The sequence below is a fragment of the Chiloscyllium punctatum genome, chromosome 10 (genome assembly GCF_047496795.1).
Source record: "Chiloscyllium punctatum isolate Juve2018m chromosome 10, sChiPun1.3, whole genome shotgun sequence".
Taxonomy (NCBI): Eukaryota; Metazoa; Chordata; class Chondrichthyes; order Orectolobiformes; family Hemiscylliidae; genus Chiloscyllium; species Chiloscyllium punctatum.
This window is the reverse complement of record NC_092748.1, coordinates 81573266-81597100: the sequence shown is the minus strand read 5'-3', so window position 1 is coordinate 81597100 and position 23835 is coordinate 81573266. Positions and strand designations below refer to the sequence as shown.

The 23835-nt window shown below is 40.9% G+C and overlaps 1 protein-coding gene across 10 annotated transcripts in view; it reads left to right on the top strand.

Annotated features, from left to right (window-relative positions):
- nckap5l (NCK-associated protein 5-like) overlaps positions 1–23835 on the top strand; it is a 753060-nt gene that overhangs the window by 466469 nt on the left and 262756 nt on the right. For all 10 annotated transcript variants that reach the window (XM_072579642.1, XM_072579644.1, XM_072579641.1 and 7 more), the window contains one exon: positions 13492–13635. In XM_072579642.1, coding sequence (XP_072435743.1) covers positions 13492–13635 — 144 coding nt within the window. The remainder of the gene's footprint in view (positions 1–13491; positions 13636–23835) is intronic.

Here is a 23835-nt window from a genome sequence, read left to right as displayed (position 1 = left end):
GTTTGAAATGTGTATAGCCACAGAAGGCTCCTGCATTAGCTACCTACCTCTCTTACCTTTTCTGGAGTTAACCCATCTATCTGATTTGAGACTACCCCCCCACCTTCCTATAACTGCCATCCATTGCATGCTGTTGCAAATTCCTTATTGCTTCTAACTGTCTCTCCAACCAATCCACTTGATCTAATTAGATTTGCAACCAACAACGTTTATGACAGATATAATCCTCAGTAACCCTTGAACTCTCTTTAAACTCCCACATCTGAGAAGAAGCATAAATCACTCTAATAAAGGCTATTTTTGCTCCTTCACAATCTACAGACGCAAAAATTATCACTGTCTTATTCCTCTACGAACACTGCCCCAGGTTAAATGAATAGTTATGGCTTATATTTTAAGTTTAATCAAGAGATATATCTCCAAAAACATATAATCAAGAAATAACCCACTCTATTCACTACTGCAGACTTTCTGTAGTCCACTTAAAACAATTCATTTATCTGATTCTGTGCTTCACCCCACAGTTCCTCCAAGATCCGTGAATTTCACTGTTTGTTAATTTTCCAAGACGCACTCCGATGTCCAGCGATACATGAATTCAAACAGCAAAGGCAGTGTCAGTTCAGACAGCAAAGGCAGTGTCAGTTTTGTTAAAGTCAATATTACCTTCTGCATTATTAATTGCTCTCATCATCTGCCCAGCTACCTTTAGTGACTTATGAAAATTGTACATGCAGGCTTCTCTACTCCTGCACACTCGTTAGAATACTAGCCTTTATTTTGTGTTTCCTCTCAGTTTTTCTTTTATCACCTATTCACTAAATGATAGGAATCAAACAACAATACGTTAATGGATTTTTTTGGGGCTGGAGGAAGATTTTAGTGGATTTACACCCTGCACATGGCTCTGCATTTAATCTAATCTTCCACATGTCTGCCCACTCTACCAAATTGTTCATGTCTTTTTGAGGGTCTATAGTGTTGTCCTCACTTCCAAATTTTGTATCATCTTCAACCATTGAAATTGTCTTGTGTATACTATGGTATACATCTTTAATATATTACGTGTCTTTAATTCTGCGATTGATGTGTTTTATGGGAGGCTTGCTTGGAACACTAGCTCCTGGAGAACTAAGGCACCATGTTTTCAAGAAGGAATTAAATATATTTCTTGGCTAGAGGAATCTAAGGACAGAAAGAGGGATCGGGGGGTACTGAGTTGAATGATTAATGGCGGAGCAGGCTCGAATGCTCAAATAGCCTACTTCTACTCTCTTTCTGTGTTTCTGTAAGGGATAGCAAGAGTCTTGGTGATGAGTGAAGTTTCACTACAAACCTTTCTCCAGCCCAAAAAATTCATTCATTATTGTCGTCTGATTCCTGTCACTTAGTGAATTTGGTATCCATGTTGCTACTGTCCCTGTTTTTCCTCAAGTCTACTGTGCAGCACTGTTTGAAATCCTTTTATCGACCATATACACTGTATCAATGGCATTACCCACATGAACTGTGTCTGTTATCTCTTCAAAGTATCCTAGTCATGGAAATCTTGAACGCAATTAGAGCATATTGAAACTAGACTGATTGGTAGGAAATGTCACTGAAGCTTCTTTCGATCCAAATCTGCAAAATGGTGGATGTTTTCCAGCTTTTTCTGTTGAGGTTTAGAAACTTAAAAGCATGTATGGTTGACAGACCACTTAAAAAACGCAAGTTAATGTTTGGATTAAACTCTTAACATCGATTCATTTCAATTATTTTGTCTCATTTTCCCTTGCCAAAGCCTATTAACAATTAAAAATGTTTATTTAAAATTATTAAATTAACCCAAGTATAACCTCAATTCAGCTGATCCCTTTTTGCCCCGAGCCATGTAGGAGAGTTGAATGTGAAAGAGAGGTAGTTTTGCTTTATAAATCGAAGAATTGATCCAAAATCCTACAAACCAACCAGGAAACAAACATCACCAGCAGGGGGCCAAGCCCAGCTGATCAGAGTGTTCCAGTACAATGTAGCACATAAGCTCTGAGTGATCGCATTGCGTCCAGCACCTGATTTGAAGTGCTGGACCACTGAATGGGTGGGATAATTATCTAAAAGACTTTAGATTACAATTAAGTGTTCTGTTTTTGGTTTCAAAGGGTTTCAGTTCACAAATTAATCATTTCTTTGGGGTTGGATTTCTAGTGGATAATTAGAAACCTGCAAAATTATGTTGAATTCTCTGAAATACGTGAGCTTTCATGCATGAAATATCCACATCATCCAGGAATAATAATATTTCCCTTCAAAGACACAAATACAGCAGGTTTCAGAATAATGGAAATTAATCCTCATGCACATTTACTGGAAAGGAGCCATTTTTCCTGAACATTCTGTTATGCACCTTCACTTAAATGAACCACTCTGGTAAACTAGTGTACTTTAGCATGTCTTCCTTTCTCTTTAAAAATAAAACCCCTGGGAATGTCAGTTATGTTAACGTATACCATAGTTCTATGATTTAGGACTTAGTTGAGCGGGAACTTCTTCACCCAGAGGGTTGTGAATCTGTGGAATTCCCCGTCCAGTGAAGCAGTTGAGGCTACCTCATTGAATGTTTTTAAGGCCAGGATAGATTTTTGAACTATAAAAGAATTATATGTTATGGTGAGTGGGCAGTTAAGTGGAGCTGAGTCCACATAAAGATCAGCCATGATCTTACGGAGTTTTAAATGATTTTAATTCTGAGATCATGTCCACTGGTTTGAGATCCTACAGCCAGGAGAAACCTCCCTTTTCTACTTCAGCATTGTCTACACCTTCAAGAATTTTGTATGTTTCTGAGGTTGCCTCTCGTTCTTCTAAACTCCAGAAAATATAGGCATTGTCTCCTTAATCTCTCCTCATAGGACTGTTCTACCATCTGAGAAATCACTCAGATGAATCTCCACTAACCGCCTGTATGGAAGTACTTCCTAAACATTTTCCCATTGAGGCCCCGTGTGGTGCTTGCAACTTATCACAGCAGAGCGGCAATCGTATGCCTGGGCGAGTAAACGGAAATGCCTGAGAGATTTGGAGTTGTGGGGAGCTGTTGAGAGCAGTAGGGAGAAAATTGTTTTGTGGTATTATCGCTGGCCTGCTAATCCAGATACCCAGATAATATTCTGGGGACGGAGGTTCAAATCATGTCATGGCAGATGTTGGCATTTGAATTCAATTTTAAAAAAAAACACCTAGAATTAAGAGTCTAATGAGGACCACATATCCATTGTTAATTTTTGGAAAAACCCATCTGGTTCACTAATGTCCTTTGGGGAAGGAAACTGCTATCCTTATCTGGTCAGGCGTACATGTGACTGCAACAGCTGCACCGATGTGGTTGACTCTTAATTGCCCTCAGGGCTATTAGGGATGGGAAATAAATGCTGTTGAGCCAGTCATACTTGCCTCCTGTGAATGAATGAAGAAAAAAGTAAGCTGTTATTCTACAGTTTTTTAAATGAAAAGTGATAATTACCTATCTCCCAAGAAGTGTTTAAGGACAGGAATCAGGTCTCTACAATTGGGTAGTTAGGCCACAAACCATTTTAAAAAAACAGATTTAAAGGGGTCTTGCAATATTTGCTTTTGGTTGGAGCTCCATGGCAGGAATTTCTGCATTGAGTTTTGACCCCAAGGTTTGGCAAGGAGTTGGCAACCTACAATTTGGGAAGCCCTGTTATATTGCAAGTATATCCTCTCTCATGAAAGGGGAATATATACCTTAAGTGAGAGCTGACCAGTGTTCTATACAGTTGAAGCAAGATGATTTCTCTGTGTTCAAAAAGGCTGTTAACTTGCACCTGAACAGAATATTAATTAGAAATTTACACAAACTGGTTGTTACATGTAAAAGAGTGGACTACATGGATAACTGTTTAAACAGAATCTAATGCTCTAAAGTCTGCATAACTTTGGATCGAGTACTTAGTAGGCAGATCCAAACTTGCTTGACCTGTTGCAGTTAAAATAATATTTGGCAGAATCTGAGAATGAATACCCAGTTGTATTTAATTAATGTCAACACATTGATACAATTATGTAATCTCCAGTGTGCATCAGGGATTAAACTGACAATGCCCAACAGCTGGGCAATTTCTGACTTTATCTCAGAGGTGTTGAGGGATTTTTGAAAGCTTGGCCATGTATAATAAGTGTCTTATCAAGATAAGGAGCGTGATGCAATGCTAAATGCTTCTTCTATGAGTCTCTCTCTTCCCTGGCCCAGGCTAAAGCTCAATGATCAGCATGAGGGTTTGATGCTTGTTGAGAATAATCTTTGACAAGAAAATATAATAGGCTGGTTGCTAGGAGTTTGCAATAACAAGCGCTTGTTATTTTTTGGATTGTCTACTGTCAAGTCAGTTCCTATTATTCAGATTCACTGAACAGTAGCAGTAATATTTTCCCAGCTGCCATTACCTTTGGAAACTTCAGGTGCAATCTCAACACAATTTAAAATTGTTGTCTTCTATTACAACTGAATCTGCATATCTACATTTATACCCATATCCATATCATAACAGAATTTGCACATATGTATTTTTAATCAGTTCGTACATTAATTGATGTTGTAAGTGGTTTGCTTTACATCAAAACGTCAAAAACAGGAGCAGGAGTTGGCCATTTGATCTCATGCACCTGGGTGGCATGGTGGCTTAGTGGTTAGCACTGCTGACTCATAGCACCACGGAGCTGAGTTCGATTCCAGCCTCAGGCGACTGGCTGTATGAAGTTTGCACATCCTCCCAGTGTCTCTGTGGTTTCTCCTACAGCCTAAAGATGTGTGGATTAGGTGAATTGGCCATGCTAAATTGCCCATAGTGTTCAGGGATGTGTAGGTTAGGTGTATTAGTCAGGGATGAATATAGAGTAGGGGAATGGGTCTGGGTGGGTTACTCTTTGGTGGGTTGGTGTACGCTTGTTGAATCAAAGGGCCTGTTTCCATACTGTAGGGATTCTATGATTACACCTGCTTCACCATTCAATATATAACAGCTGATCACCGAGCTCATTATCTACTCCTGCCCTCCCCTCATTTCACTTGATTCCATTGATCACGAGAGTTTTATCTACTTCCTTGTTGAAAAGATCAATGTTTTGGCCTCAACCAGTTTCAGTCATAATGAATTCCAAAGGCTCACCACTCTCTGGGTGAAGAAATTTCTCTCATCTCAGCCCTTAAACTAGGACCCCTGGTTCTGGACTCTTCCTGCCATTTGGGAATGTCCTTTCTGCGTCTAATCCTGTTAGCAATTTCAATGACATCCTCCCTGCTTATTCTTCTAAACTCCATTGAATACAATCCTAACAAACTTGATTTCTCCTCAGATATTAGTTCTGCTATCCCAGAAATCAATTTGGTAAGCTTTTGATGCAATCACTGTGTAACAAGAATATCTTTCCTCAAATAAGAAGACCAAAGTGTACATAATATTCCAGGGGTAGCCTCACCAGTGCCCTTTTACATCCTTGTACAAAGATCAACTTAGTTTAAAAACTGAAAGAACTGGAGATTCTGTAAATCAGAAGCAAAAACAGAAGTTGCTGGAGAAGATCAGCAGGTCAAGTAGCATCTGTGAGTTAATGTTTCGGGTCCAGTGACCCTTCCTCAGAACTTGGTTGGCTTCTTTACTGCCTGCTGCACCTGCACACTTACTTTCAGCGACTGATGCATAAGGAGACACACAAGTCACATTGACCATTCTCTTCTTTCATTTTACATCCATTCCAATAATAATCTGTCATTGTTTTTACAGATGTTGTGCCTTCCTTCTGTAAATATTCTGTCTTCACAACACCATTAAAAAAAACCCTTGACCGCATCATCCTTGCAAACTAGTTTCTCATCTTCAATGCTGCTTTCCTCTTCAAATTCCTTAAATGTGTTGCAGCTTAAGTTTGTTCACATTTTTCAAAGAAATCTATGTTTGAATCTGTCCATTTCCATCCTTGGCACAGCAGTGAAACAATTCTTGTCACAGTCACAAATGACATCCTGTGTGCCTGTGGCAAAAGTAACATTTTCCTCCTTGTATTTCTTATCCTCTCTGCAGTCTTTGTGACAGTAGGTCACGCCATCCTCGTCTGCCATTTCTCCACTGTTTTCCAACTGGATGGGATTGCTCTCATGTAGACTCCTTTTTATCTATCTAATCATAACTAGAGTATCATTTGGAATCACCTCTCTTCCTGCTCCTGTACCATTATCTCAGGTATCCCCCAAGGATTGATCCTTAGTTTCCTCCTATTTCCTCTCTTTGTGCTACCAATCAGTGACCTCATACAGCGTAAACTTTCACGCATGTACTGTAACCATCCAGCTCCAGCTCGTCACTATCTCTCTTAACTTCTTGACAATTGCAATTTTCAGACTGCTTATCCAGTATCCAGTTCTATTGAGCAAAATTTGCCTAAAATTAATTATTACAAAGACTGAAGCACTCCTCACTCCACACCCCATACCTTCTACCAAATCCATCCCTCTCCCTGGACAGTCTGACATTAAGCTCGCCTGTTCACAATGTTTTATCTGGTCCAGGCTGAGCTTTGAATCTCATTTGTGCTGTCGCTAAGATTGTATATTTCCATGTCCATAACATTGACTGACTTCAACCTGGTCTCAGTTCACCTGCTTCACCTGAAATCTTTGTGTATGCCTTTGCAGTCTCTAGCCTTGACACTTTCTTTGCGTACCTACCTGGGTCTTGCAGTATTCTAGACTGCCTCACCTTGAGGTTACCTAAAGCTCTGCTGCCTGTGCCTTAACTTGGATCAAGTCTCATTCCTCTATCATCCAAGTCAAGCACCCTCTTGGTTTGAAAATTTGTATCCTTGCTTCCAAATCCCTCTATTGGCTTATTTCTCCCGAATGCTTTTATCTTCTCTGGCCCAACAACACTTGGAATTGCCCTCCCTTGATTTTAGTCAGTTATGCATCCCCAGTCGTAATTCAGCTATAGTTGATGGCTGTGCCTTCACATTGCCTCGCCCTGAAGCTGTGGGATACCTTCCCTCCACATCTTTGTTCCCTTACATTACTTCCAACCTTAAACACTCTTTAAACTTTACTACCTTAGCTAATATCACCTGGTGTGACACTGTTGGACTTAATTTCATATTGCTGCCCTGAAGAACCTTGATATGTTTAATACAGTAAGTTGCTATTGTTGGTGATGGTGCTGATAGGTACGCTTCTGTTCTTGTGAAAGGCAGGGATATTAGTGACAGGGATTGGAGTGCTTGCCATTAATGTATCTACCATCCATTGTCATCAGGTCAAGTAGAGCCTTTTGTTTTTACTACCCCTTCATTTTCCAGTTGCAGAACTGATCATTTGCAGTAGAATTTTGTTCCTGTGATATTTATTCCTTACACCCCTCCTTTGAAGAAGTCTTGTTGTAATTCTAATGGGAAAATATTCCTTATGTTGAGAATCTACATATTGTCACCTGACACCATTTGTTTTAATCTCTGTTGATTTGCAGATTGTTAACTCCAGTGCATTTCACAGTCTATACTATTCCACACTCATGCATTTCACCCAGCAGGCAAGCGTTCAATTGCCAAATCCATATTCAGCTGTTTTTTAAAATCAATTGGTTTTATTGGAGATTAAGTCTAATCTTTTAAGTCATGGCTCCAGTGTTTTAAACATTTAAAACAGATTTTTGCAGATTTTATTATTTAATATACTGAATGTTATTAAAGCATGGATTTCCATCTTTTAAAATATATTCTTAGCTATTTCATGTTTTGGGGATTTGCATGTATTGTCTATCAATAGTAAACAGTAGGCTCAGTACATTTTAAAAATGTTGACCTAGATTTTACAAGTAACAAAAAGAGCTTGCTGTTCATGACAATTGCTGCTACATACAGAATTTTGTGTGTCTTTTAAGCAGTGACATATCAAAGTATGTTGGAAATAATGTGGCTCCCTCTACAGGGGGTCTGGATTTTGAATAAATATTGTGAGCAACAACCTGCATCCTTAATGAATCAGATTATAAATATCATTTCAATGAGCTGCAGTTTAAACTAGGAAGCACAAGTTCCACATCTAAATGGATAGAAGATCAAATGAAGAAAATAAGATGAAAACGGGGAAGATAGATGATTTTGCGAGATTAGAGATGCAAAAAAAAACCCAACAATAATTAAAATCTGAAAGAAAGCGACACAATATTTGTTAAAGTTTATTTTCAGTGCCAGAGAGGTTGTTTGTTAGTAATTTAAAGCTCAACTCATCATTTAAAATTCACTAATATCTTTTTCTGACATATCTAATAGGAGCATACAAAATATTCATGCTCTGACAAAAATTGCCATGCAAAGTCTCTCACCAGGGTATCAGAGCAGTGCTGCTTGAAGAAATATCCAAAAACTCAGCAGGCATTTCTAGATTTTCATACTTAATCATGCATGTGTGGATAACCAGACATTGTTGCTTCCAACCTAACAATGAGTGCTGTTATGTTTACATTTCAGCTTAATTCAAAATAGGACTTTTTAAAGAGATACAATGTAATTACAAATTAATGTAAAAAGTCAGTGTTAATAATTTTATAATCCAGAAGATGAATTTGGTAAGTACTGCCACTTTAAACGTAAAAGAGCTCCGATTTAGCTACAAATATGGAGTGATATTAAATATTTAATTGTTGTCTATCAGTCGACACGGTTGAGTACATGAGAACTTAAGAGGCTGAGCGTATTATACTTTGAACAGTCTAAAGTTCTTGTTGACAAAAAAAATGCATAATTTCAGAGCGTTCTTTCCAGAAAAAACACATCGCCAATGGCTCATGGAACAGTCAAGCAAAATCCAGTTTCCCACAATGCATTAGTGATACTGCTAGTGAAAGATTGAGGATCTACAGGGCATGAAGCTCCATCAAGTGGTGGTATTGTGCAACTGTCAGTCTGAACAGAAGTGGAAATGCACTATCTAACTGATCTTTAAGGAGATTAAAAACGTGCCAGCTTTCCAAATAATGTGGTTAGTGCTTGAACCAGTTAAGCTTAACAGCAAAAGTATTTTGAATGACAATCTGAGAGAAAACAAGCTCTTGGTCATGAAAAAGCAGATTCTGAAATGGGGAAGGTGGTAAGAATACTCTGTAGAGTTGATGTCTGAAGAATAAATTACACAGAAGTTACTAGGATAGAAAACTCAGAGCAACAATGTTGGAAGTGTAGTAGTTATTCCACTTTTGCTATTCAGGATGAATATTGACAGTATTATCAGAGTAATGAAACTAAAAGATTGAATTAATCTTGCTGCTTTAGTGATAGGTTATCTGAATCTGCTGTTTCTGGAGCTCCATCTTATTGTTGAAACATGCAACTACAGGACTGACTGTGTGTCAATTGAACAGTGTCCCATTAAGACCTGCACACACAATGTATGTTATAGATATTCAGAAGATACTTTAAAGTGCATGTTATACTGAGAATTTCTTAACTGGAGAGAGAAATCTCACAGAATCTATATTGTTTAAAGAATTGGCTATCCAACAGAAAGCAGAGAGTTGAGACTTTTTTGGTTGGTGAGATGTAACTAGTGGAGTGCCACAGGGTTCAGTCCTTGGACCCCAAACTATTTACAATATATTAATGACTTGGACGCAAGGGTACAAGGTACTATAGCCAAATTTGCAGATGATACCAAAAGAAGTGGGAAAGCAAGTTCCAAAATGAAATTTACAAACACTTCTAAAGTTTAGGTGAATGGGCCAAAGTCTAGCAGATGAAATTTAATGTAGATACCCGTTTTGGGTGGAAGAGTAGTAAGGCAACTTCTTATCTAAGTGGAGAGAAATATCAGAGTGCCTTTGTGCCAAGTGATCTGTGTGCCCTCATGGATGAATTGTAGAAAAGTATTCAAAGTTTGGGAGAAGATTTGTAGCTCGGGTGCTCGTTGTTGCGGTTCTGTTCACTGAGCTGGGAATTTGTGTTGCAGACGTTTCGTCCCCTGTCTAGGTGACATCCTCAGTGCTTGGGAGCCTCCTGTGAAGTGCTTCTGTGATGTTTCCTCCGGCATTTATAGTGATTTGTACCTGCCACTTGCGGTTGTCAGTTCCAGCTGTCCGCTGCAGTGGCTGGTATATTGGGTCCAGGTCGATGTGCTTATCGACATGGACCCAATATACCGGCCACCGCAGCGGACTGCTGGAACTGACAACCGGAAGCGGCAGATACAAATCACTATAAATGCCGGAGGAAACATCACAGAAGCACTTCACAGGAGGCTCCCAAGCACTGAGGATGTCACCTAGACAGGGGACGAAACGTTTGCAACACAAATTCCCAGCTTGGTGAACAGAACTACAACAGAAAATTATTATGCAGGTATAGCAGGAGATAAGGAAGGTAAATGGAATTCTTGCATCTACTGCAAAAGGATCAGAGAATAAAAGTAGGTAAGTGATGGTGCTGCTGTACAAGACATTTGTGGAGTAATGGATAGAGGTTTGGTCCCATTACTTGAGAGATGTGTTGGAGACACTTCAGAGGAAGTTCACTCAATTTATTCCAGAGGTAAAGGATTTGAACAGAGATTGAGCAGTTTAGGCCTGCACTGTCTAGACATGAGAAGACTGAGAAGAGATCTAATTGAGGTATATAAAATGCGAAAGGAGATTGACAAAGAAGATGGAGGAAGGATAATTTCTCTCCTGGGACAAACTATAATGAGAGGTCACAGTTTCAGGATAAGGGATAGCAGATTTAAAACAGATGAGGAGACATTACTTCTCTCAAAGAGTTGTAAATCTGTAGAATTCACTAAATTAGAATTACGTTGGTTGCTAGACACTGAATAAATTTGAAGAGATAGATAGACATTTTAATAATTAAAGGGTGGAAGGGTTATAGAGCGAGGGCAGGAAAGTGGAGGTGAGGCCTTGCTGAGATAAACCATGATTGTATTGAATGGTGGAGCTAGCTTGAGGGGTTGAATTGCCTACTTCTGCTCCCAGTTCTTATGTTCTTTTATATTGTTATCAAGCTGATTTTGCCATATTAGCCTTTTGTGAAACCATTTTGTGAAACTCGTGGGAAGGTGAAGGAAAATATGCCATTTTCAGAGTACTTTTTTTTCCTAACTGTCAGTTTCTGATTGATTTATACATTAACAGTATTGTGCATCACCTAATTACAGAAACCCTAAGTGCCACTTCTTTTACACTATTTTGACAAAATGTCTCATCCACAAATACAAACGACCTGCACTAGTGTGGTATTCATCCAATTCCCCTACAAGGCATTCTTTGACCTCTGTAAGTTCGATGCTAATTGAAGAAGGGCTTATGCCCGAAACGTCGATTCTCCTGTTCCTTGGATGCTGCCTGACCTGCTGCGCTTTTCCAGCAACACATTTTCTGCACTCATCATTAATTACCTTATTTATAAGGATGCTTATACTGTTAGTTATTAGTGCTAACTTATTGTGTCTAATGGACAATTAAACACAACAAGTTAGGACAATTTCCCATTTTGTCAAACTTGTGGGAAGGTGAAGGAAAATATGCCATTTTCACAGGACTTTTTTTTTCCCAACGACTTGGGCTGCTCCTATGGTATCTCCCTCATTTGATTAAATTACCACTTTACCATGCCTTTGTCATGGAACAACACACCATTATTGGGAAATCATGGCATTGATCAACATACCAGGTGCTAGTGTGCCAAGAGGGACTCTATCAATGTGGAGCAGCCCTGCACTGTTCATGACATTTGCTCTGGACCTGGCAGATCAGGAGTATTTGATGCTTTGTTTTGTACACAGGGGCCTGAATGTCCTGCTGGAAGGTGTGGTGCTCAGGAAGGACATCCTCTCCACCAGGATTAGAGGACACCACAACACAAGCCCATGCCAGCCTGGCCTGCAGCTACCACCAGGATCAATATCACTTTGAGTTTGTCTCTGCTACTGTACCACTTCCCACCAAGGCTCCTGCTCTACCACCCTCAATATTGGCTGCAATGTCTTCCCTCAATCACTGTCATCAATTACAATCACTGTCACAACTAATTCTACGTGCCATTTGTAATAACTACTCACTCACCCCTCCTCCTTCCCCACCCACACTGCAATAGCTGGACCACCTGCTCTCATCTCCCTTGATACCTACTTCTTTGTTATTCCAGGAAGAAAACAGTTCCCAATAGGCCACGAGTAACAGGAAAAGTGGTGGGCTCCCAGACATTCAGCTTCTCACCCATTTTGTGGAGAGCATTGTGTAGAGGCTGGCTGACCGAGTCACCGAAAGCTGCACTTGACTTACTGTGTTGGGACCCACTGCGTGAAGACTATATCTCCCTTGCTTTGACTGAGGCCTGCTGACAACCATGACAAATTTCATGGCTTCCTGTATCAGTGCTAATCAGCACAGCACTATGGTAGTAATATAATCCTGTATCATTAACTGAGGCTGCAAAACGCAAAAAAAAAGGCATGGCAAGGCAGGGATAAGGTTAATATGCATTGAGTGAACACTCTTGCGATGCAGCCTGGTCAGTCCATGAGCTGGATTCATTGCATCTGGAACAACATTCAGAAGCATGCTGCAAATCGATCAGAGATGTGTCATGAGTATTCTTAAAGGCTGGCACTTGTCAGATGCCAACGTCCATGTACATGAGGTCCCTCTGGCTGGCACCCATGGAACATACCCTGACATGTTGGTGCTCGGTTTCCAAAACAAAGGTTCTTGCAAGCATGTGACAACCTGAAGTCACCAGCTCACCCCCTCAGGTCTACAGGTTGAGATTTCTTACTGTTGTTTAGATGAGAGTGGTTCTGGAAAAGCACAGCAGGCCAGGCAGCATCTGAGGAGCAGGAAAATCGACGTTTCGGGCAAAAGCCCTTCATCAGGAATAGAGGCAGGAAGCCTCCAGGGTGAAGAGCTTTTGCCCGAAACGTCAATTTTCCTGCTCCTCGGGTGCTGCCTGACCTGTGCTTTTCCAGCATCACTCTGATCTGAACTCTGGTTTCCAGCATCTGCAGTCCTCACTTTTGCCCTGAGATTTCTTACTGTCCAGATGGTTCAGCGGGTTTGGTAAGTTAAGAAACTGGATATTAATGAGGCAAGTTTGTGGCACTAGAAAGGTATTTAAAAAGCTGCAGACTCCCTTACTTGGCAATTCATCGCTTTCTGGCCAGAGTTGGAGCTGGAAAAAGCACAGCAGGTCAAGCAGCATCGGAAGAGCAGGAGAATTGATGCTTCAGGCATGAACCTTCATCAGGACCACATTGTTCAGGCCCCTATCAATGCCATCCCTTTTATTTCAGTGAATTTTGGTCCGATATAGATGTAATTTTACCAAGTAAGTTCCATGACAGAAATGCAAATGTTGTTGATCTGCTGAGCGTTAAATTGAATCCGTGGGTAATATATTTGAATTGTTTGGTGTCCAGTGCTGAAACTTTATTTTAAATGTTTTTATTATTCTGATGTCTAGGGTAAAGTGTCAGAAGAAGCAGCAGCTTGCAAGGAGACAGCAGCAGATATTAATGTAGCGACTGATCAGTATTCAAACAGTGCAAGTAGTACTGTGGAACAAGAAAGAACAGTGCACCTTTTGGAACGATTGCGAACACTAGAGGTAAGCAAATGGTGAAGTTTGTCTCCAGTAAGTTGGACCAATTGTCTTGCATCAATTGCTGATTTAGCACATGAGCAATTTTAAATGTCAAATGAAATGTACCTGTTACCACTTCTAGCACCACTGAATGATAAACTCCAATAAAAAATTTCTGCCAAGCTCCCCATGGCAGATTTACTCAAGACAGGTGGGTGTATGTACAAATGTCCATTTATTTATTTTGACTATGCTCTTGAGTCATGGCTGTGGTAAAGTCAGGAACCAAGTAGCCAAGAACCCAAATGCTATGAAAATATTACTTGATTGCACAGTCACTGATGTGTTCTATCATTGTGCAGATGATCAAGAGAAAGCTAATGGAATGGTAATAGGCCAAATTAGATTTATTCTGCTCTTTATGGGTAGGACATACTTGGTTAAATTCCCTCATGTCAAAGTAGTAACTGTGCTGGAATAGCTTAGTTGAGAGTGCAGCTAGTTCTGGAATTCAAGTCTTCATACTATTGCCAGAACGTTCTCAGGACTCATAATCTTTGAAGGAACCCAATGTCTTCAGCTGATTGTTGGAATCGTGTGGAATGAATTAATTTGATTGAAACTGGCAATTGTAGTGCTGCAGACATCAGAAGGTGGCACAGACTGGATGAATATAATTGCTAATACTTCAGCCTGTCTTATGAATTGAGCTGTTGCAATCTCTCATTATTGAGAATGAAGATATTCTTCAGTGAGTTTTTCACGACCATTGGCGACATGATGTGGCAGGACTACAGAGCTTAGAAGTGATTTGGTTGTAGGATCTTTTAGCTATCTTTATGGTATGTTGCTTCCACTATTTAGCACACAAATATTCCTGTGTTACAGCTTTTCTGGTTGACACCACCTTTTGATACACAGTTCCTGCACTCTTTCTTGAACCAGGTTGATCAGTTCACTTGATAATTGATAAAAACATAGAGTGGAATGTGTGCTGGAATAGAAGATCATAAATTTGCTATTGACAGTGCCCATAGCATCTGCTTAGTTTGAATGACCAGATTTGTTCTGAATCTATCCCTTTGAGTACAGTGATAGAGCTGCACAACATGATGAGAATGTGTTCAGTGTAAAGATGGGACTTCACCTTTGCAAGAACTGTCCCTGTACTATCATTTACAGGACGTTATTGAGGACCAGATCTAGTAGATTTTTTTTCCCCTTGTTGGTTCATTCCACACTGATTGCACTCCCAGTCTGGCAGTCAAGTTTTTCGGTACTTTGTTGGTTCAAGCAGTAATGGTTTCCAGTGCCTAGTTTAGTGCTAGGTAGTTTGAGTGGTTTGATTGCCTAAGTTGGGCTCTGGTTGAGCCACTCAACACCTCTGTTATAACTGGTAAAATTGTGTTATGTGTGAAAGGTCTGGTGATGGGAGGCACAGTGCCTTGCTTTTTAAATTCACTCACCTGCTTTCTTGCCCATAAGTAGCAGTTCAGCCACTCTTGGTAATGTACAGTGTGGTTCCCCAATCCAAACAATTCTGTGCTCCTGTTAACCTCTAGGCTTCTTCTAAGAGGTGTTCTATGTAGAGGAGTACTGACTCACTGGTTGAGGGGCAGGGCCATAAGTGATAATTAGTAGGTGTTTCCCTTGCCCTTGCCACAAGACCATGCAGTCTGGTTTTAATGTTGAGGACTTCCTGCGCCACTCCCTTCCGATCATGTAGCTTTGTGTGACTTCGCATAGGTCTATCTTGCTGGTGACACAGGATGTATCCCTGAGACAGTGGTGTTCAAGCCTCTCGAAGGTGTGATATTGTGAGTAGGGCTGCCACTCTATCACCTTACTAATCTGTGTATTAGCTCTTTCAATTTTGGCACAAGTCCCCAGGTGTTAGTAAAGAGGAGTCAAAGTGTGATGCTGGAAAACACAACAGGGATGTTCCTGAATGAAGGGCCTATGCCCTAAACATCGACTCTCCTGCTCCTCAGATACTGCCTGACTGGCTGTGCTTTTCCAGCGCCACACTTTTCGACTCCAACTCTCCGGCGTCTGCCGTCCTCACTTTCTCTCAGTTACGAAGGAGGACTTTATGGGGTTTCCATGCATCTGCTGACCTTGTCCTCTTAGATTGTGATATTGATTGCTAATGGGGAACATAGAACATAGGGCAATACAACACAGAACAGGCCCTTTGGCCCTCGATGCTGTGCCAAGCTGTGAACTATTCTAAACTCATGCCCCTGGACTATCCTATCATCATCCATGTGCTTATCCAAGGATTGTTTAAATCTTCCTAATGTAACTGAGTTAACTACATTATCAGGTAGGGCATTCCACACCCTTACCACTCTGAGTAAAGAACCTGCCTCTGACATCTGTCTTAAATCTATCATCCCTCAATTTGTAGTTATGCCCCTTGTACAAGCTGTTGTCATCATCCTAGGAAAAAGACTTCCACTATCTACCCTATTTAATCCTCTGATCATCTTGTATGTCTCTATCAAATCCCCTCTTAGCCTTCTTCTTTCCAATGAGAACAGACCCAAGTCTCTCAGCCTTTCCTCATAAGACCTTCCCTCCAGACCAGGCAACATCCTGGTAAATCTCCTCTGCACCTTTTCCAATGCTTCCACATCCTTCCTATAATGGGGCGACCAGAACTGTACACAATATTCCAAGTGTGGCCGCACTAGCGTTTTGTATAATTGCAGCATGACACTACGGCTCTGGAACTCAATCCCTCTACCAATGAAACCTAACACACCGTATGTCGTCTTAACAGCACTATCAACCTGGGTGGCAACTTTCAGGGATTTATGTACATGGACTCCAAGGTCCCTCTGCACATCCACACTACCAAGAATCTTTCCATTGACCCAGTACTCTGCCTTCCTGTTATTCTTCCTGAAGTGAATCACCTCACATTTAGCTGCATTGAACTCCATTTGCTATCTATCAGCCCAATTCTGCAGTTTATCCAAGTCCCCCTGCAAGCTATAACATTCTTCCACACTGTCCACTACTCCACTGACTTTAGTGTTGTCTGCAAACTTACTAACCCACCCACCTATGCCTGCATCAAGTCATTTATAAAAATGACAAACAGCAGTGGTCCCAAAACAGATTCTTGTGGCACACCACTAGTAACTGGACTCCAGGCTGAATATTTTCCACCACTCACTGCCTTCTTTCAGAAAGGCAGTTTCTAATCCAAACTGCTAAATCACCCTCAATCCCATGCCTCTGCATTTTCTCCAATAGCCTACTATGTGGAACCTTATCAAACACTTTACTGAAGTCCATGTACACCACTCATCAACTGCCCTACCCTCATCAAATGCTTGGCCACCTTCACAAAGAACTCTGAGGTTTGGGAAACATGACCTGCCCTTGACAAAACCATGTTGACTATCTGAAATCAAATTATTGCTTGCTAGATGATTATAAATCCTATCTCTTATAATCCTTTCCAAAACGTTTCCTAAAACAGAAGTAAGGCTCACTGGTCTATAATTAGCCTTGGTAAGTTACTGCGGTGCATCCTGTAGATGGTACATACTGTTATCACTGTATTCATGGCAAAAGATGTAGATAGTGAAGGTAGTGGATGTGGTGCCAATTAAGTGCACTGCTTTGTTTTGGATGTTATCAAGCTTCTTAGTTTTGTTGGAGCTGCTTTCATGCAGACAAGTGAAGAATGTTCCCGTCACATTCCTGACTTGTGTCTTGTAGATGGTGCACAGGCTTTTGAGAGTCAGGAAATTAATTACTCATTGCAGAACTCCTAGTTATTGATTTTGTAACTGCAGTGTTTGTATGCTAGCCCAGGTCATTAATGGAACAAAGGTAATTCCCAGAATGTTGAAATGGGAATTCAGTGAATCTAATGCCATTAAATGTCAATGCGATAGCTTAGATTCACTCTATTGGAGATGGTTGTTGCATGAAACATTTGTGGCATGAATATTACTTCCCGTTTCCATGTAAAAAAAAATTCATGGCATTATTCAATTAACAGCAGGCATGTAATCCTAATGTGCTACCTAGTGTTTATTTCTCAAACAGCAACACTAATGCAGATATTTTGATCATTAAACTCACTGTTTGCAAGAGTTTGCCAAGAAAAAAAAACAGTTGCTGCATTGCCTTACATTACATCAGTGATGATTGGTTAAATGTTCTTAATGGCTGTGAAGTGCCTTACAATATCTAGACATAATGAAAGACACCATTTAATTGCAAATTCAGGCATTATTGAAGTTAAACACAGCATTTTTTGTTGATCTGCATATCCAATTTCATTTATTCAAATACAATTACTTTCAGAAAGTAATATCTTGAGCTACTGTATATGAGTGATCGGATTCATGCAAGCAATACATGAATTAGGTTTGAGAGAAATGAGGGAATTTGGACCTTAAACCTTTCATAACTGACACATTTTCTTCACACTATCTGAATCAGTGGCAGGCTCAGTGATTGTTATAATTAATAATCAACACTGATATCATTGTACCAAACAACTGCCAAGATAATGGAGGAGAAATAATTGAATATAAAATTTACAGCATACTTGAGTAAAGTGACATAAAATTTCAACAAAATTGGATATTATCATGTACATGCAGTACACAGATTTGATAAACATGACCACAATGCTTTGTATGAATAATTAAAGTTGTAATTGTAATCACTGCTGATTAAATTTACATGAAGCCCCATAGATAGCATCCTTGTACTGATCTAGACCAACACATTGTGAGATCATGATAAACGTGATTGAGAATTTTATGTGGCCTATATTGGTCCATGCATCATGCAGCACCTCAACCATTGCCGCACATGGTGGAGGGGGGGTGCATAATTTTGTGTAGGAATACATCTAGCGGTCTTTGACACCAGTTACACTCATTGTTACACAAATATCTGTTAAAACTATTTTGTGAGGCACATGCTTGAAAATCTAAGCTAATAACTGAAAACCTATTCAGTACGTGGATGTACCTATGAGAGAAGCAAAAATTGACCTCCTCTTGGGAAGTAAGGCAGGGCAAGTGACTGAGGTGTCAGTGGGGGAGCACTTTGGAGCCAGTGATCATAATTCTACTAGTTTTAAAATAGTAATGGAAAATGATAGAGCTGATCTAAACGTTATGGTTCTAAATTCGAGGAAGGCCAATTTTGATAGTATTAGACAAGAATTTTCAAAAGTTAATTGGGAGCAGGTATTTGCAGGTAAACAGATGACTGGAAAGTGGGAAGCCTTCAAAAATGAGATAACGAGGGTCCAGAGACAGTATGTTCCTGTAAACGTAATGGACAAGTCTGGTAATTGTGGGGAATGCTGGATGAGTAGAGAAATTGAGGCTCTGGTCAAGAACAAGAAGGAAGCATAAGTCAGGTATAGACAGCAGGAATCAAATGAATCCCTAGAAGAATGTAAGGGCAGTAAGAGTATATTCAAGGGAAATCAGGAGGGCAAAAAGGGGACATGAGACAGCTTTGGCAAGTAGGGCTAGGGAAAATTCAAAGGGATTCTACAGCTACATTCAAGGACAAAAGAGTAACTAAAGAAAGAATAGGGCCTCTTAAAGATCAGCAAGGTTGCCTATGTGAAACTGCAGGATATGAATGAGATACTAAATGAGTATTTTGCATTGGTGTTTACTGAGGAGAAGGATATGGAAGAAAGAGAATGTAGGGAAATAAATAGTGATATCTTGAAAAGTGTCCTTATTACAGAGGAGGAGGCGTTGAATGTCTTAAAATGCATATAAATCCCTGGGTCCTGATCAGGTACATCCTAGGCGCCAGGGAAGTGATTGCTGGGCTCCTTGCTGAAATATTTGTTTTATTGTAGCCACAGGTGAGGTGCTGGAAGACTGGAGGTTGGCTAGCGTGATGCCATTATTGAAGAAAAGTAGTAAGGAAAAAACTGGGAACTATAGACCGGTGAGCCTGATGTCAGTAGCGGATAAGTTGTTGCGGGGGATTCTGGGCAACAGCGTGTTCATGCATTTGGTAAGGCATGGACTGATTAGGGATAGTCAACATGTCTTTGTGCATGGTAAATCATGTCTCACTAACGGTACTGAACATTTTTAAAGAAATGTAGAAGGTTGTTGAAGGCAGAGTGGTGGGCATTGTCTATATGGCCTTCATTAAGGCATTTGAAAAGTTTCAACATGATAGACTGGTTAGCAAGGTTTGATCATATTGAAAACATGGAGAACTGGCCATTTGGATGCAAAATTACTTGGAGGGTGAAGGTGGAGGATTGCTTTATGGACTGGTGGCCTGTGACTAGCGAAGTGACAGAAGGATTGGCGCTAGGTCCATTGCTTTTCATCATAAACGACTTGGATGTGAACACAGGAGGTATAGTTAGTTAATTAGCAGATGACACCAAAATTGGAGGTGTAGTGGACAGTGAATAAAGTTACTTCAGAGTACAATTGGACCTTGATCAGATGGACAAAAGAGCCGAGGAGTGACAGATGGAGTTCAATTTAGGGTATATGAATCGAAAGGGTTTGGAGGGATATGGGTCAGTTGCTGGCAGGCGGGACTAGATTGGCAGGGATATCTGGTCAGCATGGATGATTTGGACCCAAGTGTCTGTTTCTGTACTGTACATCTCTATGACTGTAGATAAATATGAGGAGCTGCATTTTGGAAAGGCAATCAGGGCAGGACTTATGCACTTAATGGTAAGTTCCTGGGGACTGTTGCCGAACAAAGAGAGCTTGGAGTGCAGGTTCATAGTTTCTTGTAAGTGGAGTTGCAAGTAGACAGGGTAATGAAGAAGGTGTTTGCTTTTATTGGTCAGTGCATTGAGTATAGGAATTGGGAGGTCATGTTAGAATACTGTGTTCAATTCTGGTCTCCCTGCTATAGGAAGGATGCTGTGAAACTTGAAAGAGTTTCAAAGTAGTTGCCAGAATTGGAGGGTTTGAATTATAGGGAGAGGCTGAGTAGGCTGGGGCTGTTTTCCCTGGAGCGCCAGATGCTGAGGGGTAACCTTATAGAGGTTTATAAAGTCATAAGGGGCATGGATAGGGTAAATAGTCAAGGCTCTGGATTAGTGGTGCAGGATTCCTGATGAAGGGCTTTTGCCCGAAACGTCGATTTCGCTGCTCCTTGGATGCTGCCTGAACTGCTATGCTCTTCCAGCACCACTAATCCAGAATCTGGTTTCCAGCATCTGCAGTCATTGTTTTTATCTAAATAGTCAAGGCCTTCTCCCCAGGGTAGAGAATTCCAAAACTAGAGGGCATAGATTTAAGGTGAGAGGGGAACAATTGAAAAAGGACCTGAGCAACAACATTTTCATGCAGAGGGTGGTGCACGTATCGAATAAGCTGCCAGAGGAAGTGGTGGAGACTGGTACAATTATAACATTTAAAAGACATCTGGATAGGCATGTAATTAAGAAAAGTTAAGACAGATATGGGCCAAATGCTGGAAAATGGGACTAGATTAATTAGGAATATCTGGTCAGCATGAACAAGTTAGACTGAAGGGTTGGTTTTCATCTGTACATTTCTGTGACTGAATAATTGCATAGTGAGTGAAATTGGGAACACTCAGCCTGAGTGACCAGGACAAGCAAGTGGGTATCTTTTTTATCAAACAAAGCCAGAAATCACTGGAGAAAATCAGCAGGTTTGATAGCTTCTGTGAAGAGCAAATCATGTGAATATTCAGTTCTATCGAAGGATCACTGGACATGAAATATTTTCTCTTGCGGATGCTGCCAGACCTGCTGAGATTCTCCAGCAATTTCTGTTTTCAATTTTTTTCAGATCTCCAGCATCCACAATTCTTTACTTTATTCATTTGGGTATCTTCTTTACTACTCAGACCCAACAGTGACAGGATTGAGGTTGGGTGGATCCAATACAAAATATGGTTCTGAGAGAGAAATAAACAAAACACCAAAAAGATTGAATTAATTACAAACGATACACAATGCAGAACATTTAACCGAGTGGTGCTGTCAGAATTCACATTTCTCCTTTCATTTCTCATCCATCAGCATAATGTTCCATTTACTTTTTCTCCATATGAATATTTAAACCCTGTTTTGATGCATATATAATGTGCCAACCACATCCTGTGGTTACAAATTCCATATTTTCACATGTTTTTCGATAAACCAGTTTCTTCTGAATTTTTTGCTATTAGCTAGGTGGCAATCCTATATCATTGCTCTTTACTTTTGCTGATTCCCACAAGTGGAAGCTCCCTCAAACAAAAAGAGACTGAAGCTCTTTGTCCTTTGCTGTTAGAAATTAAAGATAATTCCTGGTATCCCCCCACCTAGGGGCATTGAGAGCTAGGACCAGGGGGCTGCTGGGAAGGTAAATTCCTTCTTTAAAAACTTGCCTCATGGAATCAGTGGCCTCCATCTTTGCAGCAGCAGAAGGAGCGGTGAGAGCAAGGAGGTAAATTAATATTTTAATAACTTATCTCATATAAATAGGCAGAGCACACGCGGAACAGGAGGGGACGGGGGACTGCTGAGTAAGTGAGGTAATAATTTGGGTGGTTGCTTTACCAAAACACTGCTTAGGTAGTGTCTCCCACCCATCCTCCTCCTCCTCTAAACAAATAAAAAGGCTCTGAGTGCTGATTCAGTAAGGTTTCTACATTTTTCAATAGTCTCTTTGGGAATTCAGAATAGTGGGAATGGATGTTAGGGCAATTGCATGCTCCTCCTATAGGATACCGGAGATAAGGATCACCACTAGTGTCCCAACTGATTTTTTCTGTGGGAAGCGCAGCCAACTCCAGCTCCTCGGAAACTGCGTTAAGGAACTGGAGCTGGAGCTGGATGAACTTCAGATCATTCGGGAGACGGGGGAGGGGGGGTAATAGAGAGGAGTTGCAGGGAGATTAGTGTCACCTCAGGTAGAGGAAAATGGTAGATGGATTACAGTCAGAGACGAAAAGGGAACAAGCAGAAGATGCAGGGAACACCTTTTTTTTTGATTACTTACAGTGTGGAAACAGGCCCTTCGGCCCAACAAGTCCACACTGACCCTCCGAAGACCCAGACCCATTCCACTACATTTAATCCTTCACCTAACACTAAGGACAATTTAGCATGGCCAATTCACCTAACCTGCACATCTTTAGACTGTGGGAGGAAACCGGAGCACCAGGAGGAAGCCCACGCACACACATGGAGAATGTGCAAACTCCACACAGACAGTTGCCCGAGGCGGGAATTGAACCCAGGTCCCTGGTGCTGTGAGGCAGCAATGCTAACCTGTGGCTGTCCTGCTCAATAATAAGTATACCATTTTAGATACTGTTAGGGGACATGGCCTACCAGCAGAAAGCCATCGTAGCCAGGTCTGTGGCTCAGAAGAGAAGGGGGAGAATAGAAAAGCAATAATGGAAGGAAACTCAGTAGTTAGAGGCACAGACAGGAAATTGTGGTCACGAACAGGACTCCTGGAAGTTATGATGCCTCCCAGATGCCAGGGTCTGGGATGTCTCTGATCGAGTCGACAAGATTCTGAAGGGGGAGGGTGAGCAGCCAGAAGTTGTGGTCCACATTGGCACCAATGACATAGCCAGGATGAATATCTAAAAAGTGATCTGAGGGAGTTAGGCTGGAAGCTAAAAAGCTGGATAACTTTGTCCTGCTGAGACAGGCGAGGAATGGCAAGGTGAAGTAGCCTTGGATGACAAGAGAAGAGAAGGTTGTCTTCACGAGGAAGAAGGAAGCTTACTTAAGGTTGAGGAAGCAAGGATCTGGCACAGTTTTACAGGATTACAGGGTATCTAGGAAAGAACTCAAAAATGGACTGAGGACAGCTAGGAGAGGGCATGAAAAGGTCTTGGTAGGAAGGATTAGGGAAAACCCAAAGGAGTTCTTACCATAAGGAATAAGAGAATAATCAGAGAGGGGGTAGGGCTGATAAGGGACAGTGGAGGGAATTTGTGCCTGGAGTCTGAACAGGTAGGGGAGGCTCTAAATGAGTTTTTTGCTTCAGTGTTCGTTTGAGAGAGAGAGACACCTTCTTGATAGTGAGAACACAGTGGCTTGAACAGATTAACATTAGGAAAGTGGATGTCCTGGAAATTCTGGGAAACATCAAGATAGGTAAGTCCCCAGGGCCGGACCAGAGAAATCCAAGGTTACTATGGGAAGCGAGGAATGAGATTGCAGCGCCTCTGGCAATGATCTTTGCATCCTCACTCTCCGCG